The sequence below is a fragment of the Staurois parvus genome, unplaced genomic scaffold (genome assembly GCF_062004578.1).
Source record: "Staurois parvus isolate SC_StPar_1 unplaced genomic scaffold, SC_StPar_1.0 ptg000974l, whole genome shotgun sequence".
NCBI lineage: Eukaryota > Metazoa > Chordata > Amphibia > Anura > Ranidae > Staurois > Staurois parvus.
In genome coordinates, this window is record NW_028318770.1 from 266,038 (window position 1) to 282,141 (window position 16,104).

Below are 16,104 nucleotides of genomic sequence, written 5' to 3' on the forward strand. Positions count from 1 at the left end.
TTTTATTCACATGCCCCATTACCCGATCCGAAGCCCAGTATGGCAATTCACCATTCAGCTGGCTCTACAACTGCACACGCAGTTCAGTGTCAGCAACAAATGGATTTGTTTTTAAAAGCCTTTTACCACCATCCACCTGCTACACCAAGGACCAAGGTGAAAAAATGTGTGTAAGGGAACAATGATGTAAGAGGGCTCTGCTGCAAGTTGGCACTCTGGGGGCTGTTCTGTATAGGGAGAATTCTGAGTACTTTGATGTAAGGGAGGACTCTGATGTGAGGTTCATAAAGATGGCTGCTGAATGGTGGCCACTTTTAAAACTGGGGGCTCCATGATCTCCTATTGCCCGGGGGACCCTTGAGTTGTCAGTCCACCCCGGTATATAACAGTACTGTACACCTACAGTTGTATTCAAAATAATAGCAGTGTGTTGAAAAAAGTGAATAAAGCTCAAAATCCTTCGAATAGCTTTTATTTCAATACACAAAAATGCATTGGGAACACTACACATTCTATTCCAAATCAAAACATGAAGAAAAATGTATCAAATTTGTGTTGTTCCTCTAAAAAAAATTGAAGAAAAGTGAATATTAGACTGTTCAAAAAAATAGCAGTGTTTGTATTCTTCTTTACAAACTCAAACATTCACTATATAAACTTAAAAATGTTTGAAGATTTTTCTTTTGAATCACTTAATGAATATTTGGTTGTATAAGCACTGTTTCTGAGAACTGCTGTACATCTCTGTTGCATGGAGTCAACCAACTTCTGGCACCTGTGAACAGCCCACGATGATTGGACTACATTCCACATTTTTGATGTCACCCCACAAGTTTTCTATTGGATTAAGATCCGGGGATTGGGCTGGCCACTCCATAACGTCAATCTTGTTGGTCTGGAACCAAGATGTTGCACGTTTACTGGTGTGTTTGGGGTCGTTTTCTTGTTGGAACACCCATTTCAAGGGCATTTCCTCTTCAGCATAAGGCAGCATGACCTCTTCAAGTATTCTGATGTATTCAAACTGATCCATGAACCCTGGTATGCGATAAATAGGCCCAACACCGTAGTATGAGAAACATCCCCATATCATGATGCTTACGCAACCATGCTTCACTGTCTTCACAGTGTACTGTGGCTTGAATTCAGTGTTTGGGGGTCATCTGACAAACTGTCTCCGGCCACTAGACTCAAAAAGAACAACCTTACTTTCATCAGTCCACAAAATTTCTCTTTTAGGCCAGTCAATGTGCTCTTTGGCAAATTGTAACCTCTTCAGCACATGTCTTTTTTTCAACAGTGGGACTTTGCAGGGGCTTCTTGCAGATAGCTTGGCTTCACATAGGCATAGAGTCCTTGCCATTTTGGCTATTCTATCCATTCGAATGGTAGGTTTTCGCTTTCTTCCACGTCTTTCAGGTTTTGGTTGCCATTTTAAAGCATTTGCGATCATTTTAGCTGAGCAGCCTATCATTTTCTGCACTTCTTTATATGTTTTCCCCTCTCCAATCAACTTTTTAATCAAGGTACGCTGTTTTTCTGAACAATGTCTAGAACGACCCATTTCCTCAGAATTTCAGAGAGAAATGCACTGTAACCAGCATCTACAACATTTTCTGCCTTCCTTCCTTAAATAAGGGCAATAATTGCCACCTGTTTTTCAAAGAATGAATGACCTCACTAATAGAACTCCAAACTGCTATTATTTTGAACATGCCCCTTTCAATTAGTGATTCAATTACACAGAATCAGCAGCATGCATGTCATGACTGTTGGGTCTGTTGGATTTCTATTACTCTACTACACCTACTAGTAAATTATTTGCCATGCAGAAATATCATTTCTACCAAAAACAGTGATTGATCAGGTTAGTGATGTCTGGCTGCTATTATTTTGAACACAACTGTACATAACCGTATTCCTTTTTTATCTTAAGTTACCTCTGGTAACCAAGAAATGTATGTGTACCCTTCATTTGTAATGCCATTACATACTTAACCATTACCCTCCCTATCCCCTAATTCACCCCCCAAAAACTGCTCTGAAACCTCTGCATACTCATACTGCAGACTTATTGCTTATGTTTTACAAGAAAAACAAATAAGGAAACATTTGTCAGGCATTTTTTAGGTATGTTATCATAAGTACATATTATATTGCTTTTATTGTGAACAGTTTTGTAACCTCGGATGAAAAAATTGCAGGTATACAATCACACTTCTGGTTTTACAAGTCTTGTCACCCACTACATAATAAACTAATGTTAATGTTGGTATTGACACCTTGGTCTGCTACTAAGCTTACCTACATTTTGTGTATAAATAAACTAGTATCTTTTTTTTGTTATAGATATTAGCCTCAAAAAGCGAGTCTCAGCAGAAGCATTTACTACAGAGGGCACCAGAGTACTGTCCTTCATCTATGGTAAATCTACTATTTTCTATTTGAAATGCTACACAAATGTTTGTTGGTTACAAACCCTAGAGCTACATGAGTGATTTGATCTCCCTGCTACTGAGATTTAACTGCTCGGTAGCCGGTATCTCACTAGCAACACTGCGCACAATCCTTAAAAAAATCAACTCTTGTATTACATATTCTATCAGCCTATTTAAAGAAAAACTTCCAAAAATAGTAAGGTAGCAACCAGCTACTGTTGAGACATTTGTGGTCAGGGGTTGGTTATAAAATTAACTGCTCCCCCCCCCCCCGAAACACACACAAAACCTTCATGGTCAGTTAACAAGCTCTAAAATCAACCCCCCCTTCAACATTGGTCGTCATTAGCTGGCTGGAACAATAAACTACCCCCCACCAACACTGGTATAGTGTGGCAGGCTGAAACAATAGCTCCCTCTTGAAACTAGCAGTAAGTGGCTGGCTGGAATGATTACCCCCATCCTCAATACTGATCATCAGTGTCTGGATGTAACTATAACCGTCCACAGCAATGGTGGTCAGTAGCTACTTAAAACAATAACCACCCCACCCCCACCCCCAAACATTGGTGGTCATTAGCTGGCTGTAATAATAACCCCCTAAGCAGTGGTGTCTGTGGCTACTTTGAATAAAAACCCCTCCTTCTCCAGAGTTGCTGTTCAATGACTAGCTGGAACAATAATCCCTTCCCCCAGCTTGGTGGTAAGTGGCTGGCTTAAACAATAAAACCCCCTGGCATTAGTGATTGGCTGACATATTAACTACCCCCCTCTCCCCCAGCATGGTTTCCCAGTGGTTTTATGGGGCACACTATAAAGAAAAATAAATTCACCACTTACCTATCCTGCAGAAATGCAAAGCACTGTCACTGTGGTAACAGTGTCTCAGAACTCTTAGGGCTCATTCACATGGGCAGCAGACTCTACTTTTTCAGGGGAGGTTTAGAGCTGGTTTACAAGCATTCAAGAGGTCATTCTTAATAATTGGTAGGTCCTCCTGTGCTGCTAGTTGGTATTTGTAATATTAAGAAACAGCAGCTAGCATCCAGTCCTCACCTCAAGATGGACAAATAGATAATTTAATGTGAATAGTGATGCAGTGCTACAAGTGAACTGGTTCTTTGATTACTAGATATAAAGTGATGTAAAATATCTAGATAAATTCTGGTGGTACCCCCCCAGGGAAAATGGTAGAAGTCCAGTACAACAATATCATCGGTATGACCGCAGGGATAATGGTAGAATTCCAGTACAGCAATATAATCGCTATGACCCCATCAGAAATGAGTTTAATCAAAGGGATTTTTTAGGGAGAGGCCAGAGGGAAAGGAGAAGCCCAACAAGAGGAGGGGATGCAGAGCTGGTTTCAAAACACAAAAGAAAAAGAGACCAATAGGGGAAGGAGTTTTTAACCTTAGCAACAAAAGTTTGAGTCATGAAGAGTTACAAGTATTTGATAAAGGTCTTAAATTCGCCCCACAGAAACCAGCTAACAAGTTTAGCATCTATATTGACACACAAAAGTTTATACGGAAATTGAACATTAAAAAATATTTTATGAACCTCCCAGGGGCAAAGAGTTGCAATGCAAGTGCTACTAGTAGCCACACAGTACACACTTCTCTCAGAAATAAATCACTGTTTAATCCTCAAATTAGTAATAACAATCACATTGAAGTATTTAAACGATTGGTCAGTGCTGACTTAGAAAAATTACACTTATCCAAAGAATTAAAGAATAGAGGAATTCAAATAGGACTCAATAAACTGTCTAAAAGAAATGATATCGTTATAAGACCGTCTGACAAGGGTGGGGTATAGTGGTGCTATCTAAGGAATACTATCTAGAAGAATTACAAAATCAGTTAACGGACTCCACCACATACCTTAAATTGGACAAGGATCCAACTATCAAATACAAAAATGAACTGGAAAAAATAGTAAAAAAGGGGGTGGAATTAAGTATTCTAAATAAGAAAGAAGGAAAATATCTCATCCCAGAAGTGTGCAGAATTCCTATAATCTACACAGTGCCAAAGATACACAAAAATATGTCTAACCCACCAGGGAGACCAATAATCAGTGGCATCCAATCGATTATGGCACGAATGGGATAATATATTGATATCCACTTGCAGCCATTGGTAACGAATACAAAATCATATCTCCGAGATACTAAGCATCTAATCCAAACGTTGGAAGAACTCAAACCGGGACAAGATATGATTCTAGTCAGTGGAGATGTTTCATCCCTATACACAATTATTAACCATGAGGATGCCCTAATGGGAGTAAGTTGGGGACTAAGGGAATTCAGCCATATCAAGTGGAAAAAAACTGAAGTTTCTATTGGAAACCCTGGAATTCTGCCTAACACACAATTACTTTTGGCACAGCGAACAATTCTACAGACAAAAGGGGTAGCCATGGGGGCAAGATTTGCCCCTAGTGTGGCTAATCTATTCATGGCCCAATGGGAAAATGAAACCATATATTAACATCCCCCTATACAGCTTAAGGCCTACAAAAGGTACATCGATGATATATTTATGATATGGGAAGGAAATGGATTAGACTTGCTGGAGTTCCTTAACAGGCTTAACAATAATAATAGAAACATCCAATTCACTTGGAATTATCGTGGGGAAAGTATCCAGTTTTTAGACTTGGAAATTTATATTAAAGAGTCCACAATCTATACACGAAATCATTATAAAGAAGTAGACCGAAACAGAGATATACCCCTAGACAGTTGCCACTACCCCCCCCCCCCCGGGTCCTAAATATACCTAAGGGGCAGTTCGTTAGATTAAGACAGAATTGCACTCATAGAGAAGGCTACTTGGAACAGGCTAAAACTATGGAAGATAGATTCATAGCAAAGGGCTATGAGGCCAAACTGATAAAAGAAAAAAGCAAGGAAGTACACAATATGGACAGAGCATTACTGTTAAAAGATAGAACAAGAGAGCAGAATTTTACGGATGAACCAATCATCATTATGTATTTTAATACTCACTATAAGAAGATAGAACAAATTTTTAAGAAGCATTGGCCAATTTTAAAAACAGATTTGGTTTTAGAAAAAATATCACAACAACCCAAATTTGTGTACAGAAAGGCACCCACCCTAAAAAACAAACTTGGCAAAAATGTAGTGGACCCACCTAATAAAGATAGAAAGATCACGTTTCTAGATGCAGTGGGTTTCTTTCCATGTAAAAAATGTTATGCATGCAAAGCTACGAAGGGAAAGAATAAAAAGAGGTCCACCTTTCAATCAGAAAACAGTGGAGAGGAATTTAAAATTAAGGATTTGATAACATGGAGGACTGAAGGAGTTGTGTATGGTCTCCATTGTAAATTCAATATATCGGACACACAAAAACGACCCCTGTGGATGCGGTTAAGGGAACACATTCAAAAAATCAATAAAGGGTTCCCCAAGCATAGTGTTTCGAAACAATGTCATAATCAGGACCCATCAGAATTACAATTTTGGGGTATTGAGAGATAGAAAAAACACTGGCAAGGCAGCCATAAAATACGTACATTAAGCAAAATGGAGTCTAAATGGATTTATAGTATGCAGATCCCCTTATAAATATCAGAATCAATCACCATGATGCTATCCTGACGAAGCTACGAGGGGCGTGGCCTAACGCGTAGAAGCAACGTGGTGAAGCACTTCCGGTCCAGGGTCATCTTGGTTACCAGAGTGCTCTCAGTACAGCCTGAGAGGTGACAAACAATGTGATTGTTTTTCCTTGCTAACTGTGAGTTTGTACTTGGCGGTTTATGTTACATTAAAACTTGACATACAGTGTTGCACTATGGAGGTTTCTTGTGTTTCTGTCGCATGATGTCGCAACGAGGTTACAAGGTGATAAACAGTCTCATATGCCTATGGAAGAAAAACTGAAGGTGGATTAAAAGCTACTGAGCTTTCGTAAAGTTATCTATATCCTGGAAAGGAACGTGCAGGATCCTGGGTGATCCTAAGGCATTGGGGCCCTGGGGTCGCAGGGGGAAGAGGTCATTCTGCCACCATCTGAATGGAAGTTTTTTATTTTAAACCCAATGGGGATTTTACATTAAACTACCCTGCCACAAATGCCATAGCTTAATTTGGCACAAGGGTATGGCACAGTTCTATTGATTTCACTAGGCAAGTGTGACAGTAAGTACCGCCTGTGAGACTCAACGATTTAAAATTTTCACATCACGAAGCATAGTGCCTGCAGTGTATAGACAGACCTGAGCAGCCGCCATGTGACATTGTAGTAAAAATGTAGATCACCTGCCTGTTTTTAGTACCCCAGAGCCACCTGTGTAAACATAGCCTTATAAAGCATTGTCCAGTTTGCTCCAGCAAGGGACACATTCTTCCTGATCTACTAAGACAAACGGATATTCTCTAGATCAACTCTCTTGGGTGTTATTATTTATAAATGTTAATATATAGTTAAATTCCTATTATTTAACTGGTTGCCGACAAGCCACAGTGTTTTTACTGAGGCAGGGCAGCACCACTGCACAGAACACCGTTTTTAAACGTCGGTCTGCAAAACAGGTAGGAGGCGCGTGCCCGCCCTACCTGTCCCACTGATCATGGCAGCGGGTGTCAATCACCGGGTCCCGGCCAGTCATTACGCGCCGGGTCCCAGCGATTACCGGCAATCACTGACAGGGAGCAGGGCTGCAGTGTTTACACTGCAGCTCTGCTATCTGTCAATTCCGAGCATGCTGATCTTGAGAGAAGAGTTTATCTCTCTGGATCAGCATGTTCCCCTGAAGAACACACCCCCGCCCCCTAGTAAAACACTCGCCTCACACAGTTAACCCTTTCATTACCTAAAAAATGTTAACCCCTTCCTCCCCAGTGCCATTAGTACAGTGTCAGTGTTTTTTTTTTTGCACTGATCACTGTATTGGTGTCACTGGGGATGTCAGTGACCCCAAGTCAGATCCCCCCCATGTCAAAATGTCTGCCACAGTCCCGCCATAAGTCGCTGATCACTGTCATAAATCGCTGATCACCGCCATAAGTCGCTGATCGCCGCCATTATTAGTATAATTTTAAAAAAATCCCAGTATCTTTCCCGCCATTTGTAGACGCTATAACTTTCACGTAAACCAATTAATTTACACGTATTGGGATTTTTTTTAGCAAAGATGTCGCAGAATACATTTTGGCAGAAATTTATGACTTAATTTGATTTTTACATTTTTTTTACTGGACATGTATTATAGCAAAAAGTCCAAAATACTGTTTTTTTTTTTTTTTTCAAAATTGTCAGCCTTTTTTTTTTATAGCGCAAAAAATAAAAAAAGCACAGGCGATCAAATACCACCAAAAGAAAGCTCAATTTGTCGGAAAAAAGGATGTAAATTTAATTTGGGTGCAGTGTTGCATGACCGTGCAATTGTCAGTTAAAGTAACGCAGCGACGTAACACAAACCGCTTCTGTAACCGCTTCCTGACCGCCCTATAGCAGAAATACTGCTACAGGGCGGCACGGGTGCGCAAAATCACATATATACAGTGTGTATGTGTATGTATATATATATATACAGTATATATACCTGATTCGCACCCCCGTGGTTTTCACGCCCCCTCCCAGATAGTATCAGATTGCCGGTCAGTACACCAGTCATCACATTTAACCCCTTGATTGCCAGGAGCACGCTCATGCTCAATAAACCTCCATTGCTAGTATAGTGTTTGAACAGGTCAATATCTTTGATCAGATCAGCACTATACCAGCGTTCACATTAGTATAGTATCCCCAAAAACGCAGCGTTAGCGGGATCAGCCCCACCACCTGCGTTTGGCCCCTATGCTTACCCCTCTTTTCTCCCCCAGCAAGTGCAGTGTCAGTAGGTCACTGTCACTTGATACATTGCACACAAAACCGCAGTGTTCGCAGAATCAGGCCTGATCTCTGTTAGCGCTTGCCGGTAAATTTTGATGACTCTCATATGCAGCGGAGTGCCAGTACTACTGCCGCTCTACCTTTTGGTGAACTGGTGATTACCAGCGGTCTAGTACATCTTGGTCTTTCACATACCTCATTGATTTTTGGAGCTGTTTTTCACGGAATATCTGTATGCGTTGATTGTGGATCAAAGCAATTTATATGCACAACAATTTATCACCGCCAACCCAAATTCAAACCTTGCCCCACCAGTTGCATGGAAACTCATTACGGTTTTCGAATTTAAATTTTTTTGGGGCCTAACCCTCAACATGGGCATTACTAAAAGAATGAATTGCGGTTGTATTGGTCCGCAGACCAGATTCATCATATGCCGTGTTCTCTGCTGTCAGGCCAGGCATAGATATGAGAGTATAATGTGTTTTATGCATTTCAATGACAATATACTCTGTCATCCTCGGGGTAACCCTGAATTTGACCGTCTCCACAAAATTCAGCCCCTTGCAAATCACCTTTACCAAAAATTTGCAGATGTCTACTGTATACTCCTCAGCAAAACATCTGCGTTGATGAGTCCCTCATTAATTTTTCTGGCCGCCTTGCATTCAAACTATTTCTCCCCAGCAAGTGTGCCAGATATAGGGTCAAGATGTAGAAGACCTGTGAGATGGCAACAGGCTATACTTAAAAGTTTCGGATTTACGAGGGAAAAGATAGTCACGTGGAGCCCCCTGGATGCCCAGACTACATGGGGAGCAGTGGCAAGATAGTTTGGTACTTGGTTTCATCCTTTTTCCATATGGGGTACCACTTATACGTGGACAATTTTTATTCAAGCGTGCCACTATTTAGACATTTGTTCAATCTTGGAACTGGCGCTTGTGAAAAAGTGTGACCTAATGTGTGCCCACCATTAGAAGTGGGTGGATGCAGGGCGGTATATTCTAATGGTGGGCATACCACACATTTTTTCTGGCAGAGATTTCTTCTAATTTTTTCATTCAGTCCACAGGCTGCATACAAAAAAAAAAGAACACAGCATATACACCCAACAAGGATCAGCGATGTACTGTACATCACTGGACTTTGAATGGTTATACCAGGATGATGCCTACAGCTGCAGGCATCATCCTGGTATCCTTTTTTTCAGTCGGCGATCGGCTTTCATGTAAAAGCAATCCTAGTGGCTAGTTAGCTGCAGGATTGCTTTTACAAGCAGCGGGAGATTATGCCCCTCTCCCCTGCTGACTTCCACGGCCTTCTCGGGCAGTCCCGTGCCATCGGGGGAACCTGAGAATGCAGCCGGTGTTTCTGCCAGCTGACCATAGAGCTGATTGAAGACCAGAGTGGTGCCAATCATCTCTATAGTCTAAGAATTCGAAAGCATTTCATCACTTCAGTTTTGCAGGATATAAACAGTGCCATTTGTAAATTGGGAAAGCATCTGATCACACCGATTTGATTTTGGTTTGATTAGATAATGTAAGGGCAGAGGAGATATCCAGAGTCTGATAGACCCCAGATTTCTCAAAAAAGAATATATGACAAAGCCCATTGAAGTTATAGGGGATATTTGCATTCCCTGTTATAGCATTAAAAGTGATTAAAAAAAAATGAAAGGTACAATGTAAAAATAATAAAAAGTCAAAATAACTAAAAAAAAAAAAAAAAAAATCGCCCCTCCCATGCGCGCACACCTGTGTGCACAAGCCTTGACCCTGTTCCGGTATGTAAAAAGCGGTTGCACCATGCATGTGAGGTATTGCCATGAATGTCAGATCAAGGGCAGTAATTCTAGCAGTAGACCTCCTCTGTAAATCTAAAATGGTAGCTTTTAAAGGCTTTTAAAGAATTGCCTATGGATATTAACAATGTTTGCAGTTTGTTGCCATTGCACGGGGCATGCACAGTTTTAAAGCATGTCCTGTTTGGTATCTATTTACTCAGCATACCATTAACTTTTATATTTTACCAAATAATTGGCCAATATATTGTGTTTTTGTGCATTAAAAGTAAAAAAAGTGTATTTTTAAAAAGAAATTTGCTTTTGAAAAATCGCTGCGCGAGTACTATGTGCCATGTAGTACCCACCATTTTATTCACTAGGGTGTCTGCTTTAAAAAAATATATAATGTTTGGGGGTTTAAATTAATTTCATAGCAAAAAATACTGATTTTTTTTTTTTATGTGAACAAAAAGTGTCATAAAAGGCTTGGTCTTCAGGTGGTTAGAAGAGTGAGTGATGTGTGGCATAAACTTCTAATGCTGGGCATAGAATGCCCCCACCCCCCAAAACAACCCCTTTTTGGAAAGTAGACACCCCAAACTATTTGCTGAGAGGCATGTTGAATCAATAGAAGAATTTCTTTTTTTACCACAAGTTTTTGGAAAATGACAAAAAAAATAGTTTTTTTTTTACACAAAATTGTCACTTAAATGATTTATTGCTCACACATGCCATGGGTATATGTGGAATTACTCCCCAAAATACATTCTGCTACTTCTGCCGAGTATGGGGGTACAACATGTGAGAGACGTTTTGGCAGTCTAGCCAAGTACAGGACCCTAAATCCAATACGCACCTTCAGGCTTTTAAAGGGTTTTATTTCCTCAGTACACTTCCAGACTACCTATCACAGTTTCGGAGGCCCTGAAATGCCAGGATAGCACCTAACCCCCCCAAATTACCCCTTTTTGGCAAGTAGACACCCCAAGGAATTTGATAAGAAGCACGGTAAGTATTTTTCAGTTCTCATTTGTTGCCACAAGTTTTTGGAAAATGAAGAAAGAAAACAAAAACATATTTTTTTTTATATTTCAAAACCTTGTGAGAATAAATGAGATCTGCAAAATACTCACCATGCCTCTTTTTAAATTCATTGGGGTGTCTACTTTCCAGAAAGGGGTCATTTGGGGGGGTTTGGTGCTATGATAGGTAGTGAGGAAGTGTAATGAGGAAGTTACGCACCTTCAGGCTTTCAAAGTGTTCTTTGGATTTCAGGCTCCCTGTATGTAGCTAGGCTCCCAAAAAGTCTCACACACGGTATCCCCATATTCGGTAGAAGTAGCAGAATGTATTTTGGGGTGTAATTCCACATATACCCATGGCTTGTGCGAGAAATAAATCATTTAAATGACAACTTTTCATAAAAAAAAGTTTTTGTAATTTTTCAGAAACTTGTAGAAAAAAAAATAAATCTTCCATGGACTCAATATGCCTTTCAGCAGATAGCTAAGGGTGTCTACTTTCCGAAAAGGGGTCATTTGAGAATGTTTGTACTATCCTGGTATTTTAGCACCTCAAGAAATGTGATGGGCAGTCAGAAAGTAAAAGCTGTGTAAATTCCATTATCTATACCATAGTTTGTAGACGCTATAACTTTCACACAAAGCAATAAATATACACTTACTGGAATTTTTTAACCAAAAACATGTAGCAGAATACATTTTAGCCTAAATTTATGACAAAATTTTTGTTTTTTTGGATATTTTTTATGACCGAAATGAGAAAATATTGGTTTTTTTTCTTCAAAAATTTTCTGCTTATAGCGCCAAAAATAAAAAGCGCACAGGTGATCAAATACCACCAAAAGAAAGCTCTATTTGTGTGGAAAAAAAGGACATAAATTTAATTTATGTACCGTATTGCATGACCGCGCAATTGTCCATTAAACTAGCGCAGCGCTGTATAGTAAAAAAATGGCGTAAATTGCAGTATCTATACCATAGTTTGTAGACTCTTTAACTTTCACACAAAGCAATCAATAAACACTTATTGGGATTTTGTTACCAAAAACATGTAGCAGAATACATTTTGGCCTAAATTTATAACTAACTTTGAGTTTACTATATATTTTTTATAGCTGAAAGTAAAAAGTACCGTTTTTCTTCAAAATTTTTGGTCTTTTTTTGTTTTTGCGTGAAAAATAAAAAGCACACAGGTGATCAAATACCACCAAAAGAAAGCTCTATTTGTGTGAAAAAAAAGGACGTAAATTTTGTTTGGGTGCAGCATTGCATGACCGCGCAATTATCAGTTGAATTAGTGCAGCATCCAGTAGCAAAAAAAGGCCTGGTCAGGAAGGGGGGTAAATCCTCAGGAGGGCAAGTAGTTAACTCTGATTTTAGTTCAAAGAAAAAAAAAATTTCTGGTTTTGCTTTCATGTAGCCATTGTAATGGCTTTGTATTCTGAATGTGTACAAAATTCCCTATAAAAAAGTAATTTTCTGCTCTGCATCGATGGTCACTAATTTTCACAGCAATTGGGTTTGGGTCAGATTATGTTTCTTTAGCAAGCAAAGCCTCCCACTTAGTAGAGGAAAGAATGGACTGCATCTGTGAGTTTCTACCAAGCTCTAATAAGCAGTCTGAAGTAACATTTTCTAAAATCTTGCCATGTTTCTGTTTAATTGACATGTTTTTCCAACCATAGGGAGTTTAAAGGATGTATTCACCTTTCTTTCAACAAAAAATAATAAATGCACATTTTTTTGCAGGTATAAAAATTAGCATTTATTATTTTTTGTTTTAGGAGCCTGTAAAGCATTGCACCAGCGATCAGCAGATCACTGGTCCCATGCAGGTGTTCTGCAGACCTGTCAGTGTATCTGCTTCATACCTAGTACGGGAAGACTCAATGAACTACCGCAGTACTCACAGCGCTGTGGTAGTTCATTGAAAACTACATGCCGACAGCCGCAAAGACTGCTGGGACTTGTAGTTTTCTCATTCACAGAGAACTGTGAATGAGTGACACGGTCCCGTTTTTTTTTAAATTGTGAGAGCTAGTGGGAGGAGAAGATTCCCTGCTAGCTGTCACAACGGGGAGAGATCGGGGGGCTTGACAGTTCGCAACATGTTACACCTAAAAACGGGTGGAACATGTAACATGTTCCAAAGGTGAACTTATCCTTTAAAAAATACCTGTTAATATGGATTATTTTATCACTGCTATCCTATAAATTTCAGCCTGCAAATAAATGTTTGTTATTCATATGTTAAAATAATCATTTTCATTATTTGTCTTATTTTCAGACAGATATTTGGAACTGTATGAATTCCTCTTTACCAGGTGAGATGAAAACTACTTTTTGACATTATTTATTATGTTTTATTATGTTTGTGGATGTTTTAATAAAATCCAAGCACACTGAAAGAAACACTGCACTGTGGAAACTGTAACTCTATTCTGACCATCCCTGCAGACTATACTGCAATTAAACAAAACAGTCTGGTCAAGAACCTACCATGGCCTGAGATGGGCAATGAAATAGCAGAAGCACAGTAATTTAGTAATCGCCACTTTCCCAGTAAGAATATTCAAAGTACTAGACTGTGACACTGTTTTTTTTCGAGTTCTGATGTGTAGGTAAATATAGGTGGCAAACATAACTAATTTAGGTACTTACGCTAGTCTTATTATTTGAATAAATAAAAAAAAAAACTTACTAATGTAATATGAATGGTCAATTCCATAATTATTGTAAAAGAAAAACCCAGGAATTGGTAGCAAGAGTTAGCATGATCGTCCCTCTCACTTCTTGGGCTATCGATTTTGACAGTGGGTTTAAGCAGCCAAAAGCCACAAGTATACAATGCTGACATGCACTATTGACAGCACATGTCCACACAGGCAGTGTACAAGCAGAGCTATAGTTCCAGTGTTGGGGCAAATTCTCTTCACCCGGCTGTGAAGTAGAGCTTGCCTCTCTCTGTCATGACTGTCCTCCCCCTACCTTAGATACATCGCTTCCACTTCCACCCTGCAGCTTCCATATTTCAACTATGTGCAGTCTGCTGGTGCCCAGCTGCATACTACCACTGCGGCTTCCAATACAAAAATAGGCATGACCCCCACTGGCCTCCATGTCAATGTTTACAACCGCAGTGGCTGCCACTGTACCAATGCGCACGACCCGACTGCATTGGCATGAACCTCTACATTGTCCGCAACTGGCCACATAAACTACCTCACTTACTGAGACTACAGTGATCTCAATGGCCTTGTCATTTGTGGAGGGGGCCAGTGATTGGTCTTACACAACAAGTCATCCCCTAATTGGCAAGCAAGATGGCGAGGGCTGTTTTTGTGCTTTGAACTAGGTCGTTGAGCGCCACCGTGCGGTTGTGTCGCGCTCAGCTTCTTCTGCTGCTTCAGCTCGGGCATGTGGCCTGTGCAGGAGTAGGTGTGCGTGTGAGCCGGAGCCTCGCTCGAGGTAAATGTGCCTGGAGCCTGTGGCACACTCATAACACGGGAGGAGGCGGTGGCTGCAATCTACGCACCGAGCGGCCGGTGACGGGCTGACATCCAGATCTGCCTACCTTTTTAAAAGGAGATCAACAGATGACACCTTAACTGCTGACTCCCTCTGGTGGATTTCCATTGTACTTCAAAAATCTTGATGCTGGGTTAAACACCATATGATAACATCTTGAGTGCTGGCTCCCTCTGGTGGTTTCTGATCGTATTTCGGGTATTTGGAAGCTTGGCTGGTATGCTGTAATTCCTGCTGCTGCTGCCTATTAGACGATCCAGATTCCAGATGTCCAACTGTAGGTGACCAGTTTTTTCATCACTCATATGCACTTAAATAGCGCTATCTGGTTAGTGCAATCTACGCCTATATCTACCACCAATGTCCCCATTGCCACCTTTGATCTTTTGAAAGACTGTCACTCTCAGGCCACACCTTTGCACCATTCTTGGAGTGTTAAATAACCAATTTTTCCTCTGGCTTAGAGACGCTATGTTTATCCGTATATGATACGGTATCTGCATATATTTTTATGAACATTATCCATTTTAGCACTGCATGTTGTTTTATATAATGTGCAGTCCATGTTCTACTCCACTGCACTGACGTGCACTTCTTATTTTCTTGCCGACATGCACTACCCTACTCTGCAACTTGCTTAATTTTGTGTTCATCCTGTTCGATGAATGGTCACACGTTTGATAGTATACATTATTTGTTCACAGACGACCTTCGATACAAAAGAACTTCCACACTTCTGATATATATATATATCCCTCACATTTTTGTAAATATTTTATTATATCTTTTCATGTGCCAACACTGAAGAAATGACACTTTGCTACAATGTAAAGTAGCGAGTGTACAGCTTGTATAACAGTGTAAATTTGGTGTCCCCTCAAAATAACTCAACACACAGCCATTGATGTAGCAACAAAAGTGAGTCCACCCCTACGTGAAAATGTCCAAATTGGGCCCAAAGTGTCAATATTTTGTGTGGCCACCATTATTTTCCAGGACTGCCTTAACCCTCTTGAGCATGGAGTTCACCAGAGCTTCACAGGTTGCCACTGGAGTCCTCTTCCATTCCTCTATGATGATATCATGGAGCTGGTGGATGTTAGAGACCTTGCGCTCCTCCACCTTCCATTTGAGGATGCCCCACAGATATTCAATAGAGTTTAGTTCTGGAGACATGCTTGGCCAGTCCATCACCTTTACCCTCAGCTTCTTTAGCAAGGCAGTGGTCGTCTTGGAGATGTGTTTGGGGTCGTTAACATGTTGGAATACTGCCCTGCGGCTCAGTCTCTGAAGGGATGGGATCATGCTCTGCTTCAGTATGTCACAGTACATGTTGGCATTCATGGTTCCCTCAATGAAATGTAGCTCCCTAGTGGCGGCAGCATTCATGCAGCCCCAGACCATGACACTCCCACCACCATGCTTGACTGTAGGCAAGACACACTTGTCTT

The 16,104-nt window shown here is 40.4% G+C and overlaps 1 protein-coding gene across 4 annotated transcripts in view; it reads left to right on the forward strand.

Annotated features, from left to right (window-relative positions):
- RECK (reversion inducing cysteine rich protein with kazal motifs) overlaps window positions 1–16,104 on the forward strand; it is a 449,691-nt gene that overhangs the window by 82,082 nt on the left and 351,505 nt on the right. For all 4 annotated transcript variants that reach the window (XM_089657195.1, XM_089657193.1, XM_089657194.1 and 1 more), the window contains exons 3-4: window positions 2,350–2,424; window positions 13,413–13,449. In XM_089657195.1, coding sequence (XP_089513321.1) covers window positions 2,350–2,424; window positions 13,413–13,449 — 112 coding nt within the window. The remainder of the gene's footprint in view (window positions 1–2,349; window positions 2,425–13,412; window positions 13,450–16,104) is intronic.